Source organism: Aristolochia californica, unplaced genomic scaffold, assembly GCF_029961685.1.
Source record: "Aristolochia californica isolate CCGP_79_NKW_82.1479 unplaced genomic scaffold, dmAriCali1.0.hap1 SCAF_6, whole genome shotgun sequence".
NCBI lineage: Eukaryota > Viridiplantae > Streptophyta > Magnoliopsida > Piperales > Aristolochiaceae > Aristolochia > Aristolochia californica.
Window position 1 is genome coordinate 39981190 of NW_027182257.1, and position 21456 is coordinate 40002645.

Here is a 21456-nt window from a genome sequence, read left to right on the forward strand (position 1 = left end):
CATGAGATTTTTTTATTTTTTTTAAACTCTAGATAAAGTCACTTTCTTCCTCATTTAGGGTACCTTCGTCTAGGCTCATTTCTGTTACATTAATAGTTTTAGGGGGATATGTCTATGGTGGTGTTGAGTCATTATCTATGGCTACACTAGAAGTAATGTTAACTACTGATATAAATTGAACAGGAGGTGTTGACATTTTTATTTTTACAAAAAAATTACAAATTAAAAACATAAAGAAACAAAGCAATCCAAACAACAAAAATAAATAAATAAAAAGATTAACAAATAAATGTAGACACAGATGAGAGAGGAGATAGAAACATTTTCTATGATGTAAATTATAGAGAGAGAATGAGACATTGGTTCATTAGCCCAATGTTTATTTTCTCCATGAAAATTATAAAGAACTTATCCACCAATGGTTTAGTGTCAATACTATGATGGGTGATTCCATGCAAACTCGTTCAATTGGATTTAAGCCCCAATTGAACAGGATACAAACAAAAAAATTGATGGAGAACCAATCCCTCTTAACTATGTTAGAGTCAACTCTCCTTTGTGTATGCCAATGAGGAATGGTTTCTATGTTTACTCATCCACCTGGAAGCTCAAAGGGAAGAGTTCCTCCTTGTCTGCTTACTAAAAGAGGGAGTGGGGACACTAGGCAGGAGCCAGTTCAGGTTGGTTTGCATGGCTCATTGGTTGAGTAGTATTGAAAACTGGCTAGGTTAGTCGATTTTTGCCTTCCCTAGTTTTTTTTGCTCATTGATCAATGAATAGTATCGAAACTGCTAGTTATTTTTCCTAGTTTAAATTCCTACAATGCACACTATCCTAAATCTTGATTTCGTGATAACTAAAATGAGGATCCTTTTAAAAAGTTAGTTTGTACCTTCAAACAAGTGGTAATTCAGTTCCTCCATTTATCATTCAAAAATGGACAAAAAAAAAAAAAAAAACCAATAAAAAAACTTTGTCCTTCATCCAAAAAGTTGTTTTTATGAAGAACAACTAAGTGAGAATAGAAAGATGTGGGAAAGTTGAAGTGAATAAGAGACAACTCACAAAAATTGCAACAACAAAAGCAGCCCCCACAATAGTATTCTACAAATATTAAGAATGGGAATACAACATATCCAGAATCAGCACAAAACATAACATGAATATCAACAAATAAAGAATGCAAAAAAATCGATTAGCTTACCTATGTTCCATCACTTCTGTCTGCGATGCTCGGTTATAAAATTCAATTGAGCAACGAAGATCGAAGAGGAAGAACATTGTAGAATTAGAGGATGAAATTGAATAAAAAATCAAAACTTCCTTAAAGAAGCAGATTGCAATCTGTTTTTTTTTTTTCTCTGTTTAAACTTAGGAAAAATCGGAGAATCACAAACAAACAAACTATGCATCGCCACCACCTAATTTTCTTCTGATTTTCCTGAGCCCCAATTCCTTGATTCCTTGAACTCCAAAGGTGCCTGCCGAATCCCCAAATTTCTAATGTGAAGCCTCGTGAAGTAACGAGCCGGCTTGCGAGTTTGTGAATTGAACCAAGGGTTCGATTCGGGTTGGCACATTTATTTAAACGAGCCCGATTTTGATATCGAGAATTCGATTCAAGCCGTCGGATCCAAGCCGAGCTGAACTAATAATTATGTTAATTTTTTGGCTTGACTTCTGGCTCTCTGAGTTATGAGCTGCTTAAGTAGTTGGTGTACGTCCAAACTGATATTTACATGGAATCAGAGGTCTTCGTTCTTCAACCATTGCGGCATTTATGTGATTTAGGACTCACCGGCGGAATGCTCTCAAAATTCAAGATGATTCCGCAGATATTTCTGACAATTGGAAGCTTCAAATGGTTTGCCATCGTTGGATTTCCCATCTGTAGCCAAAAAAACAGAATATTACTGGAGCTACTTGTTTGAGAAATATGGATATTAGAACGCATTTCATGTGAATGCAATAAATAATGGTGACGCTGCATTCTTCAAATTCTCTTCTTATTATTACGTGCCATATATTTTCTTACCTTATAAAAATCAATATTTACAACGTTCCTCTCCGATTCTCCTGCTCCGAGTTCACCAGGCAAAATCGGTTTGCGCTAACATCAAGGTTCAAATTTTAAAAGCGATTATTTAATTATTAATTATTAATCTAGAGATTAATTAGTACAAAATATTCGATTTGCACCGACCGTTGGATGTGCGCAGAGATGAACGGCTATGCCACAGGGAGCATTTGATTTCTTAACGGTTATCTTTTGCAGGCCTCCTTATTCCGTAACCCCCCAGGGTTATGACTTGGAGAGTCGTGACATATCACTTATTATTATGACATTCTGCCGAGAAATTTTCCCGTGAAAACACGCTCTCGTCGGGATAAGATCGTCATTCTGACGAAATATTAGGGGGACTTTCGTTCTGCTGTGCTTACTATATATAAAACCTGTATCAATCCGAGTTTCGTAACTTTCTTTCGCTCTCTCTCACAGCTCGCATATGCAAGCTCATGGCCGGGAATCGCCATTTCTTCCGGCGGTAGCCTGCCGGTTTTATCTGAGTCCTTGAACTTGAAGTTACCGTGAATTTGTTTCCTTTTTCTTTATCTGCAACTTCTCGTTGGACAATATCTGTTTCTTTTACTCTCTGCCGTGGAGTCAATTCATAGATCAGTCCAGGAAGGTGACCAGAAGCCCGATAAGCTCTTTCGGCTTTAAGTCTCTCTTCCGTCATGTCTATCTACGATGCCGCTTTTCTCAACAGTGAGTTGTCGAAGCCCACTTCTATTTTCGGCCTTCGGTTATGGGTAGTGATCGGAATCTGTGTTGGGGTGTTCATCGTTCTTATACTTTTTCTCCTCTCGCTCTGCGTCACTGCCCGCCGCCGGAAGTCCATCTCCAAGCTTTCGGCGGTGGATCCCACCCCGGTCGTCTCCAAGGAGATCCAAGAGGTTGCGCTCGTGGCGGCGCCGACGCCTGCCATTGCGGACATCCAGATTGATATTGGCAAGGCGGAGCACCGAATTGTATTTTCCGACCGTCCTTCGTCGCAGGCGAGCGGGGAGAGCCGCTCGACTACTGCCACCGATTCGACGTCCATGGCGAGTGGGCCGCCCGAGGTGTCGCACCTTGGGTGGGGACATTGGTACACTCTGCGCGAACTGGAGGATGCAACGGGCGGGTTGGTGGACGAGAATGTGATCGGAGAAGGTGGATATGGAATTGTTTATCATGGAGTCTTACCGGATAATACGCAGGTTGCAGTCAAGAATTTGCTTAATAACAAGTAAGCTCAAATTTTCTCATACCCTAAAACTGCTTATTTTAAATTATTAGGTTGTTTATATAGGGTGAAGTGAAGGAAGCTAATTTGGTGTTCGCATTTTGCTTTTCTTCGTTTTGGCGTTACTCTTTTTACCCCATTCCCTATTCAGCTTGCAATCTGTATCTCAATAATCCGAAGCCGTTTCGCCCTGAACTTCTCTTCAGTCGGAATACTTTATTTTTATTCCTTTACTGCAATTGTTTTATTTCCTTTTCCAAGTGCTTATCTTTTCGGTTGGATTTTGTCCACATCTTCCTTTGTTGTTCCTTTCTTGTAATGGTAGTGTGACTAGTGTCATTTCTTTCTGACAGGAGCGAAAAGCTGTGCTTGGTCCGTTGCTTAAAACTTTTCTTAGCTTATTTTCTTCTGCGATGGAAAATTTTTGGATTTTCCCGAGTAGATTTACTGGGATTGTTTTTACCACAACAACTTCCTGGTCTAGATTGTGCCAAACTGTTTTATTCTTCTTCGTGTCATTGCAACTTTTAGTTATCAAGTTGAGGTTGTGATATGATGAATTTACGTCAGTGTTGTCTTGTTGTTTTTAATTTATCATGTCAGTTGTCCATGAAAGATTATTTTCCGGAATCCTTTGGGTTGCACGAGAAACTTGTTCCTTCAAGAAATTGTGACATTGTCATTCTCAAATCTTTGCACCCTTCTCATGGCCTCGAAGTAAAATCAACTCAACTTTGTTAGATAACTTTCTAAACAGAAGAGAACTCATGGCAATCAAATTTCTGTCAGCAGAATATCTTACTTCCAGGTTCACTTTTTCACTTGAATTCTCCATTAAGTATTTTCAGGTCTTATATGCTTTTCAACAATTTTTATGGGTAATAATTTAATTTGAATAACCTCATCTTGACCCAATGTTTCTTTTGGAAAAAGTTTTGGTTATGGATATTCTTTTCTTTCTTGGGTTTGGAGGGAAATGGGCACTTAAAATATGGCATTGTTTACTCTTCAAAAAAATGAACATGGTATCATTTGCTTTTAAGTATACCACAAGTAACATTGCATGAACTTTCAGGGGTCAAGCGGAGAAAGAATTCAAAGTGGAGGTTGAAGTAATTGGTCGTGTTAGACACAAAAATCTAGTCAGATTACTGGGGTACTGTGTAGAAGGAGCTTACAGGTATCTTCTTTCTTTCTTTCTTCTTCTTCTTTTTTTTTTTTTTTTAATCAATAATAAAAATTGATATATTTTCTGTTTACAAGTCCTGTTTTACTCAAGATGCTGCTCTTTACTTCATATTTGACTGAGATAGATTTATTGAAGTGTAATGAACTGAATGCTTCTGGTTTCCTTATTGTTTTGTCTGTTAGGATGCTGGTCTATGAGTATGTGGATAACGGCAACTTGGATCAATGGCTTCACGGTGATGTAGGGCAATTCAGTCCTCTAACATGGGATATAAGGATGAATATTATTCTGGGCACAGGCAAAGGGTAAGCTATTTTATTAACTAGCAATAATGTTGGCAAATTTGTCTTGTGAATGCACATGTAACTCAAAATTGGCACTTTCTCTTCACAGCTTGGCTTACCTTCATGAGGGGCTTGAACCGAAGGTTGTACATCGTGATGTAAAATCTAGCAACATACTTCTTGATAGGAAGTGGAATCCTAAAGTCTCAGATTTTGGACTTGCAAAGTTGTTGTGCTCTGAAAGGAGCTATGTGACCACTCGAGTGATGGGCACATTTGGGTTAGTGCAATTCTTTTTGTCTTTTCTGTCTGGTTCTTTTCTGAGATGATTTGTGATATATCCATCAGTATATCATGGTTGTTACAGCTATGTGGCACCTGAATATGCCAGCACTGGCATGTTGACTGAGAGAAGTGATGTGTATAGCTTTGGAGTGCTAATCATGGAAATCATAACTGGGCGAAGCCCAGCTGATTACAGTCGGCCCCCTGGCGAGGTCAATCTTGAATCCCTTACCTCCTTTTGCCTTTAATTCGTAAAGTGAAGAATTGAATTGAAGTTGGAAATTGATGGTTTTCAGGTGAATTTGGTGGAGTGGCTGAAAACTATGGTTGGAAACCGGAGATCAGAGGAAGTAGTGGATCCAAATTTACAAGAGAAGCCTTCTTCAAAGGCACTGAAACGGGTCCTTCTAGTTGCTCTGAAGTGTGTTGATCCAGATGCTCACAAGCGGCCAAAGATGGGGCATGTCATTCACATGCTGGAAGCAGATGATTTGTTATTCCGCGATGTAAGCAGATACCTTCTTGGTGTTGTTGTTGTTGCTATAGGAAGTTCATTGAGGTCTTTGTTAATGGAAAAGGAATCAACAGATTAAATTACTTTTGCTCATTGTTTGCTAACATAACATTCTACTGCAGGAAAGGAGAATAGCCAGAGAATCTTCGATTTCCAGGAGTGACTATTCTAATGTGAACCAGGTCACAAATTTAGATAGGAAGCAGAATATATTTGGTACAAGGGAAGGTGAAACAAATGAAAGTCATGATCTCCAATCTAAGTGGAGATAACCCAAAATGAAATAGGTGATTAACCATTTTTATGTGAGGCTAGAAAATGTCAATTCATCCATTCTTGGCTGTCATTTCTAGTTCAAGAACATTGATGCCACTTACACTTTTCTTACCCTGCTTTCAATTTGGTTTCTATATGGAATCTGTTTCCTTTACCCGAACTGTACTATACAAAATGTTTATTTATTGACAATTTTACAGTCCTAAATGTCCAAAAGGAATTTAATGTTCTGTCTTTTTATGATTTTGGGGCTCTGTCCTTTCAACCTTAAACTTTGTAACTAGCTAATACCCTGTTATTTTTCCGCGGACATGTTTTGTTTACTATTCAGCTGGAGCTTCTGGGTGGGTCATGGACTTAAGAGAGTGGGGGCATTTCTTCACATGAACAGCTAAATGGTCCTTTTTTTTTATTTTCTACACCAAAAGGCCTAGATTGAATACCGAAGCATGACAAAGTAAGAGATAAGAGGGAAAGAAAAAGGTAGGCTTGATTCTAGAGAAGAGTAAAAGTGCCAAAGGTGGTTTTCTAGAGACGAATACTCCTTGTCGGCAATCTTGAAGGTGAACAGAGCAAACTTGGCCTAGTTGATTTTCTAGCCAATAATTACTTTGAATAGTCCCAAGAGAGCTTTTAGATAAGCAACTTGCTTGATTGTTCCTTCTCAAAAGGTGATTGTGCTATTTTTGAATTGGATAATTGAGGTATCTAGAGTATCTTTACCAATAGAGTTCAACCATTCTTAGCAGCATGCATCAAAGCATGTACAACTCACCAACGACATGGAACACGAGAGGGGAGAGAAGATCATCCCCTTCTCTACCCTCGAGTGCCTTTGAAGTAGCCATAGACGATTCCATTTAGAAAGATAAAGTAGGATACCAAGGTGTCAAGTCCAAATCCAAGGTTTCCATTTATTTCCATAGCCAATTTTTTTCTAAATTGCTTTATGAGGTCTAGTTTGAGGGTCACTCGAGGTTCCAGACCACTTTATAGACAGTCTAGCTGAATCCTTTGGGGTGGGCATCAGGTCGGGTTTTATGAGGAACTTGATCTGACCCAACGTGAAAAACCAAAGTTTGGGTTTCTAATTTCACCCTGTGGATTGGGGATGGGGCAGGAACCGACCCGAACCCAACCCACATATGAGACAGAGATATAAAAAGGGGTTAAGACGGATAGGGTTTACAGGGATGGGGTGGGGATAGATCAGGTTTAAGTCCAGTTTATGGGGACAGGTTATAAGGATAGTGATCGGGTCAGGTCGGGTTTAAAGATTCTGGGTTCAGGTTCAGGTTTTGATAAACCCGACCTACGCCCACCCTTAATAATAGTGGGAAGGACAGTCCCTAAGTCTTTTAGCAAGAAGTCTAGCGATTATTTTATATGGGATAGCAACAAGATTGGTCGACCTCGAATCTTTGGCGAAGTCAGATTAGTTTTTCCTCGGTATGAGGAGAAAGGAGGCCCCCATCGCTTTACAGGAAATGCCATTCTTGAAGAAGTCACAAATTATTATGTGAATATCATCTTGAATGAACTCCCAAGATAACTTGTAGAATTTGTCTTTGAAGTCATTTGATCCAGGAGCTTTGTTATTTAGCAACTCAGTAACTGCTTCTTTGATCTCCATATAGGAGAAATGATACTTAATGAGCTTAGCTAGAGCAAGCAAAATTCTATGAAATTGTAATTCATCTGTTGTAGATGTCGTCAGGTAACCCAAACTTGTAAGTGGAATTCAAAAGTGCAAAAAATACATAAGAGAGTGTACTAGCAATCCGTGGAAGAATTGTGATTACTAAAAATTTTTTGTATACTTTATATTTGTAGATAGTGCCATAAGTCGTGCCAGTTTCATTATTTCCTCTCATATTTGCTCATCATGCTTGTGTTTCTCTACCTGGTGGGCGTCTACAACTTTCTCTAGTGGCTCTGTCCTTTGGTAGACTTTCTCTTTCCCCTTACAGCTGCAAATGCAATTCCCCTAGACCGCTTTCTGCCCGATCTACCTTCTCACCTTGGTTGTTTGTCTTTTCTTGCCCGACCCCTTTCCATGTCCTTTCAAGGGGTAGGTGCTCAGGATGGGGAGCAGAAACAACAAGGCCCTAAAGAGGGTGTCGATGGGCTTCAATGGGACCTGTTAGAGGTAGATTGAGGGAGTGGTTGTTCGGTCTAAATAACATTGATGAAGTGTTAGAAAGGCAGAAATTGATTGGTCTGGATTTGTACTGAGTTTAAGGCGATCAGGTTCAGGGAAGGTGGGAAAATAAACTGGGGAGGAGGATTTGAGCGGCCACATTAGAGCTCCCCAACTGTTTAAAGTTTGGAAGTAAGGAGGGTAAGATCAAGTGTAATTTTAAAGTACGTCGTGGGAAAGCCGCAAACTCTAAGAGTTATAACAATTCATTGTAGGTTTTATGTGATTTTATAATTTGCCCCCCGGCAAGCCTGTCCTAGTGAAAACTCGTCCCTTGAAAAAAATGGAGATTGAATTAAAAAAAATTCTACTACATCACTCAAAAGAATTTCTTTGTTTTTTTCTTTTAAATAGCTCGTCCAAGAAGCTAGTTTGTTCACTCTTGTGGATCTGTTTACAAAATCTACCCTCATTTGCAGGTCTCCAAAAAAAGAAAAATCAAAATCTTTACTTTCTCTAAATCATATCCTGGAACAGATTTACTAAGAGAAGACAGCACATCAAAATCTCCACAAATGCTCTCATTTACCTTCGGTGAAATCCGCATCAATGACATCTCCACTATCAGGTTCTTTACCTGTAGATGCAGCCTCTGGTCCCGGCGAGGATCCACTAGCTGGGGCACCAGGTTGGTTGTAAAGAGACTGACCAAGCTGCATTACCTCCTGATTAAGAGCAGACATAGCATCTTTCATGCCTTGGGAAGACCCACCAGAAATGGCATCCTTGAGCTCTGAAAGCTTTGATTCAACTTTCTCCTTGACTGGAGCAGGGACCTTGTCTCCCAACTCTTTCAGTTGTTTCTCAGTCTGGTACACCACAGACTCAGCTTGGTTCTTTGTGTCTATAGCATCTCTCTTCTCCTTGTCTTCTTTGGCAAATTTCTCAGCCTCGTTCACCATTCTCTCCACCTGCATTTCGTGCTTGTAAGATGCAGTAAGAAGATAAAAGTTTACAACCTTAAAAATGTACATCAATGACATTTCCTAGTTGAGGGAGCGGTGGGAGATTGAAGTAACCATAGTATGAAGTCTTCAAGGTTTTGCTTCTTTATGAGATTGAAGTAAGCATAGTGGGAAGTCTCCCAGGTTTTACTTATTTGTACAAACTAAAACAACCTAGTAGAGGGAGCGATGGGAGATTGGCCTAAACAGACTTCTCTAAGTCACTTCACCTTGTATAAGATGAATTTACTCAACTCAGTAAATGCCCAAATACATTCATGGACATTTTAAGAACAATAAATAGGACCAGAAACTCAAGCCAAGCTTGAATGTGTGGCTACATTGAATCCTTCTGCTTTTGGGTTGATCAGCAGAAGGGAGTAGGGTGATCACAACAAAAATGCAAGACATCTTACGATCTTCATTTTGATAGGTGAGATGACCATGCAGACAGAGCTGCCAAAGCAGTATTTACAAATAAAGTCGATTTAGACAGCGTACAAAGCATGCCCAAGGTTTTTAAAGAAATAGTAGAAGAAATGTCTCTATATCCTCACCACAAACAGCAGAGTTTTCAAAAGTTACCTCGTCACTAGGCAAGGTACTTGCACCAGTAATGGTGATGTCTTGCTTCTTTCCCGTGCCCTTGTCCATGGCAGAAACAGACAGAATACCATTGGCATCAATATCAAATTTGACTTCAATCTGAGGTACCCCACGTGGGGCAGGTGGGATACCATCAAGGCGGAAACTACCAAGAGACTTGTTGTCCCTCACGAATTCCCTTTCCCCTTGGAGGACATTGATCTCAACACTTGTCTGCCCATCAGCTGCAGTTGAGAAGACCTCTGATTTGGACGTTGGCAATGTTGTATTCCTTGGAATGATCTTAGTCATCACTCCTCCCAAGGTTTCGAGACCAATAGATAATGGTGTCACATCCAAGAGCACAATGTCACTGACATCTCCAGCCAAGACTCCCGCCTGAAATTATTTAGAAGAATGTTTACAGATTAGCAAATGGCAGTAGCCCCTAGAAGTATCGTAATGGCAAGTTTCATAGGCTCTATTCATACGTCAACAATGTAATGCCTAACTTTACAAAAAGGTATCTGAAAACAAATTTATCAGCTAATAGTTCAGAAAAAAACATAAAAAAATGGTCAAATTTACCATTGAAGGAAAGAAACGTAATGGACATACTTAGAATGAGCAAGGTACATAAATTCTTGGTAACTAAATCAAATTAACATTTTGGAACAGCTTAATATCACACTGAAAACAAATTAATCAGCTGATAGCTCCCAAAAAAACATTAAAAAATGGGCAAATTCACCATTGAAGGAAAAAAACGTAATGGGCATACTTAGAATGAGCAAGGTACATAAATTCTTGGTAAACTAAATGAAAATGACATTTTGGAACAGCTTCATATCACAATTGGGCGTATCATAACATATAATATTATGCAAACTATTATGAGTTGGGAGAAAGATAACAATATCAATGTCATTAGGACAGACCTGAACTGCAGCACCAAGAGCCACAACTTCGTCAGGGTTGACCGTGACATTAGGTTCTTTTCCCGTCATCTTCTTCACGAGTTCTTGAACTGCTGGAATTCTGGTGGATCCACCAACGAGAATCACCTCATCCAAATCTGTGTATCCAAGCTTTGCATCCTTCAATGCATTATTCACTGGGGTCTTTAGCCTGATCAATACAGCAAAACATGTGTAATCAACTTATGAAACCAAATAGTCAAAGTTCAAGTGTTACTTATAACCATGAGAACCAACAGAATTTATGCATTTAAAAGTTCTTATGTACCTGTCAAGCAGATCTGAGCACAACTCTTCAAACTTTGCCCTTGTAAGAGTTGTTTCAATGTGCTTTGGACCATCTGCAGTTGCAGTAACGAAAGGCAAACTGCAAAATAGGAAAAGAAGATTTTTTTTTTTCAGAGAAGAAAAGAATATACTTTCTATAAAACACCACCATGGACTCAGAGAGAGAGAGAGAGAGTCACTACACTTCATTATCTACCTAATATTTGCTTGTGACAAAGATGAAAGCTCCATCTTGGCCTTCTCTGAAGTTTCAGTGAGACGTTGAAGAGCTTGTTTGTCCTTCAGGAGATCAATCCCTTCATCTCTTTTGAAGTTCAAAGCAAGCCAGTCAACAATTCTCTGCATCAATCAAAAAGTATAAATAATTTAGGACACCAATAAGAGCAACAAAAGTACATTTAAATTATAGTCACTTTTCAGAAGCATTGGCAGGGGCAATCCAACCTTATCAAAATCATCACCACCCAAATGTGTGTCTCCTGAGGTAGAGAGCACTTCAAACACTCCATCACCAACCTCAAGAACTGCAATCCAGAAAAATTCACAACTTCAGTACAAGAAAGATGTTGAAAATTGGACCAGCAGATCATTTCCACATTACAGTTTGTAGAGATTAATTGAGTTGACAAACAACAAAAGTTCAACTTTGAAACTCTAGTACAAAATTTTACAGAGCACATAAAACCTTTCCACAAGGCTCTTAGATTCTCTAAGTTGAACAACTGACATGTATGAAAACTAATTCTGTAAGAGACTTTTTTTTTGAAGAAACAGAATTGTAAGGTTCACTTTATTGTTTAATCACGAAGGAACTCTCTGAACTAGAGTAGCAGAGCTCAGAGGTTTCATTATATAAATTTTTCATTGGATAAGAGTTTAAAATAAATCCATTGATGACAATATTGCAATGGGTTGTTCCGCCCTCTATCTTTACTCGGCCAAGTTGAAAGAGTCAGTCTAGGACAGTCAACTGAGTGCATTGCACGTTGCACATTGCACATTGCACATTGCACATTGCTACTTATAATAGCTTAACCAAGATGAGCAAGTCTAGATTAGTGATTGTTTATTAACTTTTTACCACATTATTATTGTTTAATTCACCTACCAGCATTTTGGTTGGGCGCCTACTCTGATTCTGATTTCTGAGCCAGACATGATTTGAAACCAAAACAGAAAACATGAATGAATTACATCACACCACAGTTGTTTACTTATTTCAGCATCTACACTTCTAATAACAAAAAAAAAAAATTATATGATGGAACAAATCCCAACAAAAAGAGTAGAATTTATGACAATTCCTTACTTTCATAAATTTTATTGTTTCTGAAGAGGAAATTTACTCCCTGTAATATCAATCTGCAGGAAGATGCGAAGTTGTGCATAATTCAAGCTTCCATTGAAATATTAACAATCACCTCCACTACTTTTTGTATCACAAAAGAATTTTCTATTCAGAGAAAAAGAATTTTTTTTAAAGCCTGCAATAAGTAACAAAGAAAAATGATTCTTGCATCGAATAACATTTTTTTAACATTCCAGTCAACATCCACAACCTCCACAGAGAAACCCAAATCAGCTGTGAGCAACTAAGTAATAACCACTACTATAAAAATAAACACATAAGTGACATAATCTGAGTGCAGCATAATTCAGTACCTGACACATCAAAAGTGCCACCACCCAAGTCAAACACAAGAATAGTTTCATTGTTCTTCCTTTCAAAACCATATGCCAGTGATGCAGCCGTGGGTTCATTTATTATACGGAGGACCTCCAACCCAGCAATCCTTCCGGCATCCTTGGTAGCTGTACGTTGTGAATCATTAAAGTATGCTGGAACCGTAACCACTGCTTTTGTCACCTTATCGTTTAAAAACTTTGATGCATCATCCACAAGCTTCCTCAGAACCTGAAATCAAAAGGCACCCAAGGACCCCGTCAATAACTTACTGACATTGCAATATAACAGAAATGCTTTCACGAAGACTATGTCAAAGGTGTGCATTTCCTTAATCATGTGAATTTCCTTACTCAGAGGAGCCCAAGCAGTGATTGGCAAGAATGCCAGGGGAAATGGGCCAGAAACATAAATTGCATAATGATACCAATGTAGACCAAATTTCACTCGCAATTGATATAATACCACACTCACTTCGGAATTAATACGTGCAACACCAACACTTGCTCCAATAATAAAATGCAATAAAACTAAACAAATAAGTTTAACGAAAAAAATGAGACCAAAATCCGATTCCTAAAAAATTCTTCCTTCGGGTTCAGTTAGCCATTTTTGGGGACTTTGAAGTTGAACCTAGAAGTACCGTACATCAAACTTATCGTGACTTTAACACAACCACTGAGAAACTTCAGGCCACTCATAGACTATTTTTTAAGGGTATTGATTTCCCCGGAAATTAGGAAACAATTGCGGCATATTTGCGAAGGTAATCAAGATACAAGTCTACCTGAGCTGATATTTCCTCGGCAGCAAACTGTTTCCCGATGGCCGGACACTCGAGCTTCACGTTCCCATTCTCGTCCTTTATTACCCGATATGACACTTGCTTGGATTCATCATTAACCTCAGACATTTTCCTCCCAATGAACCTCTTCACAGAGAAAAAGGTATTCTCGGGATTAACAACAGCTTGCCTCTTGGCAATTTGACCCACAAGCCGATCTCCATTCTTGGTGTAGGCAACCACAGAGGGTGTCGTCCTCTGACCTTCCGCATTGGACACAATAGTCGGTTTCCCACCTTCCATGGCCGCGACGGCCGAATTAGTGGTACCCAGATCAATCCCGACCACCTTCTCATTTACGACACGAACAGGCCCTACTTGCGAGGAACTCCTCCGTGGTCCTTTCCTGACTTTTAAGAAAGCAGACTGCGGGAGCCCCAGCGATGAACCACTGCCAAAGAACACCGACCTAGGCCCATAATTTCCCTTTGTTTTTGTCTTACAAGAAAGAAATCCAGCTCCACCAACGTGTATCTGTGCAGCTGTGGACGCCATTTTCGCCGGCTCTTAGGGTTTCTCCCAACAGGTTTATCAAAGGACTACAACAACAGGGGACGAGACAAAAATACGGAATAATAAAAGGTTAAAAGCGTAAGCCTGAGAAATCAGAGAGCAGAGAAAACCCTGGAAGAAAAATGAATTTCAAGCTCCGCTTTGGGTTTTCCAGAGAAGACTAGAAGCTCTTCCAAGGAGACGCCTCCCTATCCTCGGGCTCTTTATCTCGACCTTGTCGATACGTTGCCGTCGCAGCCAGACAAGTAAGACGTGCAATTATCTTGTTCATTTTTCCATCTATACCCGCTTAAATAGTACAATTGCCATGCTTCCGTAAAACCTAATTAGGGTATTTACGTAACTCTATTATCTAGGTGACCTGCTTAAGGAATATACTTTCGGCTTTTTTAAAACACTGCCTTCTACCCCTTGTCAACGAGGGTTTTTCTACCTCTTCGTTTTAGGGTTTAAGAGCTTCTCAAAACGCAGCTTCACACGGAAAAGAAGCTCGTTCTTCCAGTCATTATGTTCAAAGAAAAACTGAGAGCATATTCCATCCGAGTTCTTGCTCCGCTTCTCGCTGGAGGATCGAGACCCCGCGTTTTTTACTCTCAGGTGACTCGCTCTCCGATCCGCTTCCATTTTCGTTGTTCCTTTCTTCCCTCGGAAAATCAACAGTTTCCATGTCTTAATATACCCCAAGTCTTTCACTTCTCATCCGTCGCGGAAGTGACGTCTGAAGAAACAGAAACCTTGTCAGAAAAATCAAACTCGAAATTAACTCATGAGTCTGTCATTTATGCGTTGAGAAAACTCAGCAAAACACCTGAGAAAGCCTTGAAATTTTTTAGTTGGGTAATAGAGAATAATGAGTCGAAGCTGAGTGGGACGGCGTACAATCTCATGCTCAGGATATTGGTTAACGAGGAATGGATCAAGGACTTCTGGTTCGTGCTTAAGGAGATGACTTTTAAGGGGTACCAATTAAATGAGGAGACTTATAAGACCCTTTCTAGCTGCTTTAAAACTGCAAAAATGGTAAATGAAGCCTCTGCGCTGAAGGAATTCTATACCCGACAGGAGAAGGGAGGGACTGATGCTGGCGTTGCTGTTGCAGTTGAAATTCTTCAGGAATCTGATTGGGGTGAAGCGGTTCAGAAGAAATTGGAAGGGGACGGCGTGCTTTCAGTAACTGAGACGACGGTGTTGATGATATTGAAGGAAATTAGAGCGCATCCATATCGAGCTCTGGGATTTTTTCACTGGGCTCAGCATCGTCCGGGCTATCAACACAACTCTATTACATACAATGCAATGCTCAGGATTCTCGCAAGGGAGGATTCAATTGATGAATTCTGGAATATGGTGAAGGAGATGAAAGAAGAAGGATTTGAGATCGACATTGACACTTATGTTAAGATTCTCAGACAATTTTTGAAGTGGAAATTGATTAAGGAGGCAGTTGAACTCCACGAGATGATGATGGCAGGGCCATATAAGCCTTCAATTCAAGATTGTAGTATACTTTTGAATTATATTTCGATAAATGAGACCCCTGATCTTGATTTAGTGCATAAAGTTATCAAAAACTACGAGTCTTCTGGGTTTTCTCTTTCCAAGTCGATGTACGATGGGCTTCATCGATCCTTGACTGCTTTGGGAAATTTTGATAAAGCAGAAGAGATAGTAGAAACCATGAGAAAAGCTGGATTTGAACCAGATAACGTTACACATAGTCAGATAGTCTTTGGGTTATGTAAGTTTGGAAGATTGGATGAAGCTTGCAAAGTGCTTGATGATATGGAAGTACAGGGATGTAAGCCTGATATTAAGACTTGGACAATCTTGATTCAGGGCCATTGTTTCATGGGTGAAGTTGATAAAGCACTGTCATGTTTCACAAAAATGCTTGAGAAAGACTTGGATGCAGATGCTGATCTTTTGGAGGTTCTGGTGAAAGGGCTGCTCAGTAAGAACAGGGTAGACAGTGCCTACACATTGGTTGTTGAGATGGTGGAGAGGGCACGGCTGAAGCCCTGGCAAGTCACATACAAGCAATTGATTGAGAGATTACTGGGGGGAGGGAAGCTTGAAGAGGCGTTTAAGGTTTTGAATTTAATGAAGTGCCAGAACTATCCTCCTTATGCAGATCCTTTTGTCAAGTATGTCTCTAAATTTGGGTCAGTTGAAGATGCTACACAGTATTTGAAGGCTTTATCTGCAAAGCGATTCCCATCATCTTCTTCTTATCGAAACATCTTTGAGGCTTTCTTGAAAGAAGGTCGGTTTTCTGAAGCACAAGACTTGCTTTACAAGTGCCCTCACCATATCCGCAACCATTCAGAAATCTTGCGCCTGTTTGGTAGCTGCAAGAAAGGTGAGAAAGGTACTGTGAACTCAACAGATGATTCAGGTAACAAATTGGTGGTCTCCTGAGAAAGGAATCAAGGAATTTGAGACTTGGAAGAGGAACAAAAACGAACGACACTGACCAGTAACAACTGAGAGTTGAATGGCTAGGTTTTTCTTATTTTATGTGTTGCTTATGTTGCCTTTTGTGATAATTTGGATGTAAAGAATATGAACAAACAAACTATCGAGACTAATTTGGAAACAAACTTTACTGCAAATAACTTTCCTCATTAATTTGGAATTTAGATAATAAGTTGATTTTGATGTACTTTCGTTTCGGAATTCTGTTGATGTTTGAATCTGATGTTCAGACATGGCTCTACAGCAAATATTTGCTTTTCAGCAAACTATCGAGACTACAGGCCTGATACACGTAGCATGAGATTGCAATCAGGATCGTCAATTAGTCCTGATTGCCGTTTCTCACTCTGAGACGAGTTTCAGAAAATTCCAAGGCATCTTCACGAGAGCGCATTGTCTGGAAGAAGACATAGGCTATAGGTAGACCCTTTCGAAGGATTTAAGGTAAATCAAAGTTGTTGATTACATTGAAACCGGAGAGGAATCCACATGTGCACGATTAGTCTAGTCTGGCAGATGCATCAAAGAGAGCAAGCAGAAAGCAAGGGACGAGACAGCAGATTGAGGCACCCACGGCCGGCGCATTCGTGCATTCGCAGTACTGGCCTAATGCATTGGCGGGGCAGGTGCCGCCATAAGTGCAGCCCATGCGGCAGAATTCGTTGCAGTTTTTTCGATATGTCCGCTAACAGGATCGCATTTGCCAATATCGTAGTTTTTTATAAAAAGCTGATAATATGCGGAGGATAAACTTTCGATGATATATTGATAAATAAACAGTCTATATAAATAGACTAATACACAAGTGAAAACAACTAAAAATAGACACTATAGTCACAATCTAATGTGCAAAACAAATTTACTTAACAAAGTACACTCTTAAAGACTGACAACTAGTCTTAATGTAGAAATTAATAATTTTTTTAACAATCTCTCCTTTAAATTGATATTCAAGATATAACATTCAGTTTAATAAAAGTCAAATTTTGAAGCGGCATCCCTCAAAGTGAATCATTTGAAATACAAACACCAAGTAGCTTCCTGAACTTCTGAAATGCATGAAATTTGAGAGGCTTGGTTAGAATATCAGCAATTTGGTTTTTCACTTCACATCTATATGTTTGTTTTAACCATGTAAAACTGGATTTCTTGAAAGCTTTATTATTGAATTGTTGTCACAATAAATCTGAGTAAGTCCATCCTCCTTAAAATGTAGCTCTTTAAAGATTTTTTTTAGTCAAATAGCTTGACAAGCACAAGTTGTTGCAACAACAAATTCAACTTCAGTGGATGATAATGTGACAATAAGTTTGCTTCTTTGATGACCATGAAACAGCTCATATCCCCATCATGAAAACATACCCAGATGTGCTTTTTCGGTCATCTGAATCTCTTGCATAATCATTATCTGTAAAGCCAAACAGATTTGACTTTTCTTCATTCTTGTAGAACAGCCCAAACTCCTTAGTACCTTGCAAGTAACGGAAAATTCTTTTTGTAGCCAAGAGATGAATCTTTGTAGGACGTTCCAAGTACCTGCTAATCACACTTACAACATGCATTATATTAGGTTTTGTTGTTGTCAAATACATTTAAATTCCCCACTATTTGTTTGTAAAGAGTGACATCAACCTTATTTCCTCCATTATCTTTGTTTAGTTTCATACCAAACTCAGATGGAGTATTTACAGGATTACAATCCTTCACCTGAAACCTGTCCAAGATTTCTCGCACATACTTATTTTGAGAAATAAAAATTCCAGTAGAAGACTGTACCACTTCTATGCTTAGAAAATAATGCATCAAGCCAAGATCAAACATCTCAAAGGGCTACAAGCAGGAGTTTCTATAAGGGCACATGCTATGCTTGTAGCCCTTAGAGATGTCTGATCTTGGCTTGATGTATTATTTTCTTGGCATAGAAGTGGTGCAGTCTTCTACCGAAATTTTTATTTCTCAAAAGAAGTATGTGCGAGAAATCTGGGACAAGTTTTAGATGAAGGATTGCAATCCTGTAAATACTCCATCTGAGTTTGGCATGAAGCTAAACAAAGATAATAGAGGAAAGAAGGTTGATGACACTCTTTACAAACAAATAGTGGGGAGTTTAATGTATTCGACAGCAACAAGACCCGATATAATGCATGTTGTAAGTGTGATTAGCAGGTACAGGGAACATCCTACAGAGATTCATCTCTTGGCTACAAAAAGAATTTTTCGTTACTTGCAAGGTACTAAGGAGTTTGGGTTGTTCTACAAAAATGGAAAAAAATCAAATATGTTTGGCTTTACAGATAGTGATTATGCAGGAGATTCAGATGTTCGAAAAAGCACATTTGGGTATATTTTCATGATGGGACAGGAGTTGTTTCATGGTCATAAAAAAAACAACCTATTGTCACATTATCATCCACTGAAGTTGAATTGGTTGTTGCAACAGTTTGTGCTTGTCAAGCTATTTGGCTCAAGAAAATCCTTAAAAAACTGCATTTTAAGGAGGATGGACCTACTTAGATATATTGTGACAATAGTTCAGCAATAAAGCTTTCAAGAAATCCAGTTTTACATGGTAAAAAAAAAACATATAGATGTGAAGTATCATTTCTTGAGGGATCTCACAAATGATGGAGTCATTAATCTTATTTACTGCAGAAGTAAAGACCAGATTGCTGATATTCTAACCAAGTCTCTCAAGTTGCATGCATTTTATAAGCTCAGGAAGCTACTTGGTGTTTGCATTTTAAACGATTCACTTTGAGGGATGTCGCTTCAAAGTTTGACTCTTATTAAACTGAATGTTATATCTGGAACATCAGTTTAAGGGAGGGATTGTTGAGAAAATTATTAATTTTTACATTAAGACTAATTGTCCTAGTCTTTAGGAGTGTAAATTTCAATTTACTTTGTTAAGTAAGTTTGTTTTGCACGTTGGATTGTGCCTGTCGTATCTATTTTTAGTTGTTTCAAGTTGTGTATTAGTCTATTTATATAGACTGTTTGATGGTATCAGAGCCAATGTCTAAATACCACATGTTTTGTTGAGTTTCTTCTTTCACATGACACACCATCAAAAGAGACTCCTCTTCTTCCTTTTCTGCAAAGTTAGTTTGATCTCCACTTTGTTTATTCAAATCAGTTTGATATTCTGATTTATAATGGTCATACCTAAGACATCTGAAACATTCAACAGTGGACTTGTCTGCTGACTTTGATCTATAAGTTGTTGAGTGGTGGCCTCCACGTCCTCTGCCTCTCCCTTGAAATTGACTCTCTTGGTGATGATGATTTTGTTGTTGGTTGCCACGATCATTGTTGTTTCTGCCTCTTCTACCTCGACCTCTGCCTCTTCCTCGTCCTCTATCAACTCTACTGGGTGTAGAATGATTTTCTAATAAAGCATTCAATGTTTGTTCTTCTTTCTCCTGTTAGTTAATTTTTTGCTCATGAACCAACAAAGAACCTTGTAATTCATCAATTGACTGTAAATCAACATCATTAGTTTCTTCTATAGCACAAACAACAAAATTAAATTTTGGTGTCAAGGATCGAAGAATCTTATAAAAAATGAGAACATCCTCTGTTTTGTGGTCATGGATCCTCATCTTGTTAACGATTTTCATCGTTCTTGAAAAATAGTCTGTAACTGATTGTCCTGACTTCATTCAAAGTATTTCGAACTCCAAACAAAGTGTTTGAAGTTGCTGCCTCTTAGCCCTTGTTGTACCCTGGTACTTCTTCTTCATGAAATTCCAAATATGCTTGATTGTGTTTTTGCAAAGAATGGTTTCCAAGATTGAGCGATCAATAGCTTGGAATAGATAATTTTTTGCTTTAAGATCTTTTAATTTCAACCCTTCAAGCTCTGTCTTTTGTGCATTTGTAAGCACAACACCTACTACTGGTTCTGCTACTTCAGAAATAACAACCGTCCAATATTCTTTGGACCTCAAAAAATTCTCCATGAGTATGCTCCAAGTGACCATAAAAATGTGGAATGACTGGTTGTATAAAACTTTTCGAAGCCATAAATTTCACCTTTTCTAAACTGAGGTTGCTCTTGTTATTCTACTGAAACGACATGGTATACTGCTAGACTGCCTTGGCTAGACTACTGGGAGCGATGATAAAAATTTATCAAAAAATTTCTACTAAAAAGTTAGCTAGAGAAAAATACCAGATTTCTGTTGGAATTTTGGAGAAACTCGATCAACGTCACTAATCTCGACGGGTCGGAATCCTGCCGGAGATGGGTGACTCGATAGGTGACAATTCATAGATGTTGAAACTAGTGTGCTAAAAGGCTTGAACTTATTAGGAAAGTAACCCCACGGATCTTATACAAGGATTGGCCCAGTCGGAACAAATACACCAGAAAAACCCAGGACAAATTCACCAGAAATACCTCGGACAAAATTCGGTGAGAGCGGGATTCGAACTCGGGACCAACCTGCTCTGATACCATGTTGAAACCATTGCGTTAAAAAGCTCGAACCTGTTAGGAAAGCAACCCCACAGATCTTATACAATGACTGGCCCAGTCGATACAAACACAAATTCCAACACTCCCCCGTACGGGGAAAACCCGTGGACAAATTCACCGAAAAAACCCGGGACAAATTCACCAGAAATACCTAGGACAAGATTCAGTAGGAGCGGGACTCGAACTCGGGACCAACCTGCTCTGATACCATGTGGAAACCATTGCGCTAAAAAGCTCGAACCTATTAGGAAAGCAACCCCACGGATCTATTCAAGGACTGGCCCGATCGATACAAACACAAATTTCAACACTCCCTTGGGTCGACGCTCGCCTCCCCGCAAAAAGCTCTCCACGCCTACTCTTAGAAAGAGCACTATTCTTCTTTAGTTAGGTACCCCTCTATCACGTCAGACCCCGGTGGAATCGAAGGCCCTACAGACAACAGGGGACCGTTTCTCGCCCAGCCCGCATGGGGAAAACCCGTGGACAAATTCACAGGAAAAACCCGGGACAAATTCACCAGAAATACCTGGGACAAAATTCGGTGGGAGCGGGACTCGAACTCGGGACCAACCTGCTCTGATACTATGTGGAAACCATTGCGTTAAAAGGTTTGAACCTATTAGGA

At 39.2% G+C, this 21456-nt stretch overlaps 3 protein-coding genes across 3 annotated transcripts; 2 read left to right on the forward strand and 1 right to left on the reverse strand.

The window, feature by feature from the left end:
• Positions 1-2495: 2495 nt before the first annotated feature.
• LOC137967184 (probable serine/threonine-protein kinase At1g01540) lies at positions 2496-6070 on the forward strand. The gene is made up of 7 exons (XM_068813660.1): positions 2496-3293; positions 4366-4470; positions 4662-4784; positions 4873-5043; positions 5131-5260; positions 5345-5554; positions 5685-6070. Exons 1-7 carry the CDS (start codon positions 2740-2742, stop codon positions 5832-5834), a joined length of 1443 nt encoding a protein of 480 aa, XP_068669761.1. The 5' UTR covers positions 2496-2739; the 3' UTR covers positions 5835-6070.
• Positions 6071-8464: 2394 nt separating this feature from the next.
• LOC137967119 (stromal 70 kDa heat shock-related protein, chloroplastic-like) lies at positions 8465-14119 on the reverse strand. The gene is made up of 8 exons (XM_068813566.1): positions 13304-14119; positions 12495-12747; positions 11277-11356; positions 11029-11171; positions 10813-10911; positions 10506-10695; positions 9568-9966; positions 8465-8949 (listed from the first exon to the last, which is right to left on the reverse strand). The coding sequence occupies exons 1-8, from the start codon at positions 13853-13855 to the stop codon at positions 8560-8562; spliced, it is 2106 nt and encodes a 701-aa protein (XP_068669667.1). The 5' UTR covers positions 13856-14119; the 3' UTR covers positions 8465-8559.
• A 173-nt stretch (positions 14120-14292) lies between these two features.
• On the forward strand, positions 14293-16535 carry LOC137967120 (pentatricopeptide repeat-containing protein At3g48250, chloroplastic-like). Its single transcript, XM_068813567.1, has one exon. It carries the CDS (start codon positions 14381-14383, stop codon positions 16289-16291), a length of 1911 nt encoding a protein of 636 aa, XP_068669668.1. The 5' UTR covers positions 14293-14380; the 3' UTR covers positions 16292-16535.
• Positions 16536-21456: the final 4921 nt, after the last annotated feature.

What these genes read in the sequence shown, in the direction of transcription:
- LOC137967184 (XM_068813660.1), top strand. Translation starts at nt 2,740, where the DNA reads ATGTCTATCTACGATGCCGCTTTTCTCAACAGTGAGTTGTCGAAGCCC. An exon ending in ACAGTCGGCCCCCTGGCGAG is followed by an intron (nt 5,261 to 5,344) that starts GTCAATCTTGAA and finishes GATGGTTTTCAG; the next exon opens with GTGAATTTGGTGGAGTGGCT. An exon ending in ATGATTTGTTATTCCGCGAT is followed by an intron (nt 5,555 to 5,684) that starts GTAAGCAGATAC and finishes ATTCTACTGCAG; the next exon opens with GAAAGGAGAATAGCCAGAGA.
- LOC137967119 (XM_068813566.1), bottom strand. Translation starts at nt 13,855, where the DNA reads ATGGCGTCCACAGCTGCACAGATACACGTTGGTGGAGCTGGATTTCTT. An exon ending in GTGGTGATGATTTTGATAAG is followed by an intron (nt 11,172 to 11,276) that starts GTTGGATTGCCC and finishes TGATTGATGCAG; the next exon opens with AGAATTGTTGACTGGCTTGC. An exon ending in TTGTCACAAGCAAATATTAG is followed by an intron (nt 10,912 to 11,028) that starts GTAGATAATGAA and finishes CCTATTTTGCAG; the next exon opens with TTTGCCTTTCGTTACTGCAA.
- LOC137967120 (XM_068813567.1), top strand. Translation starts at nt 14,381, where the DNA reads ATGTTCAAAGAAAAACTGAGAGCATATTCCATCCGAGTTCTTGCTCCG.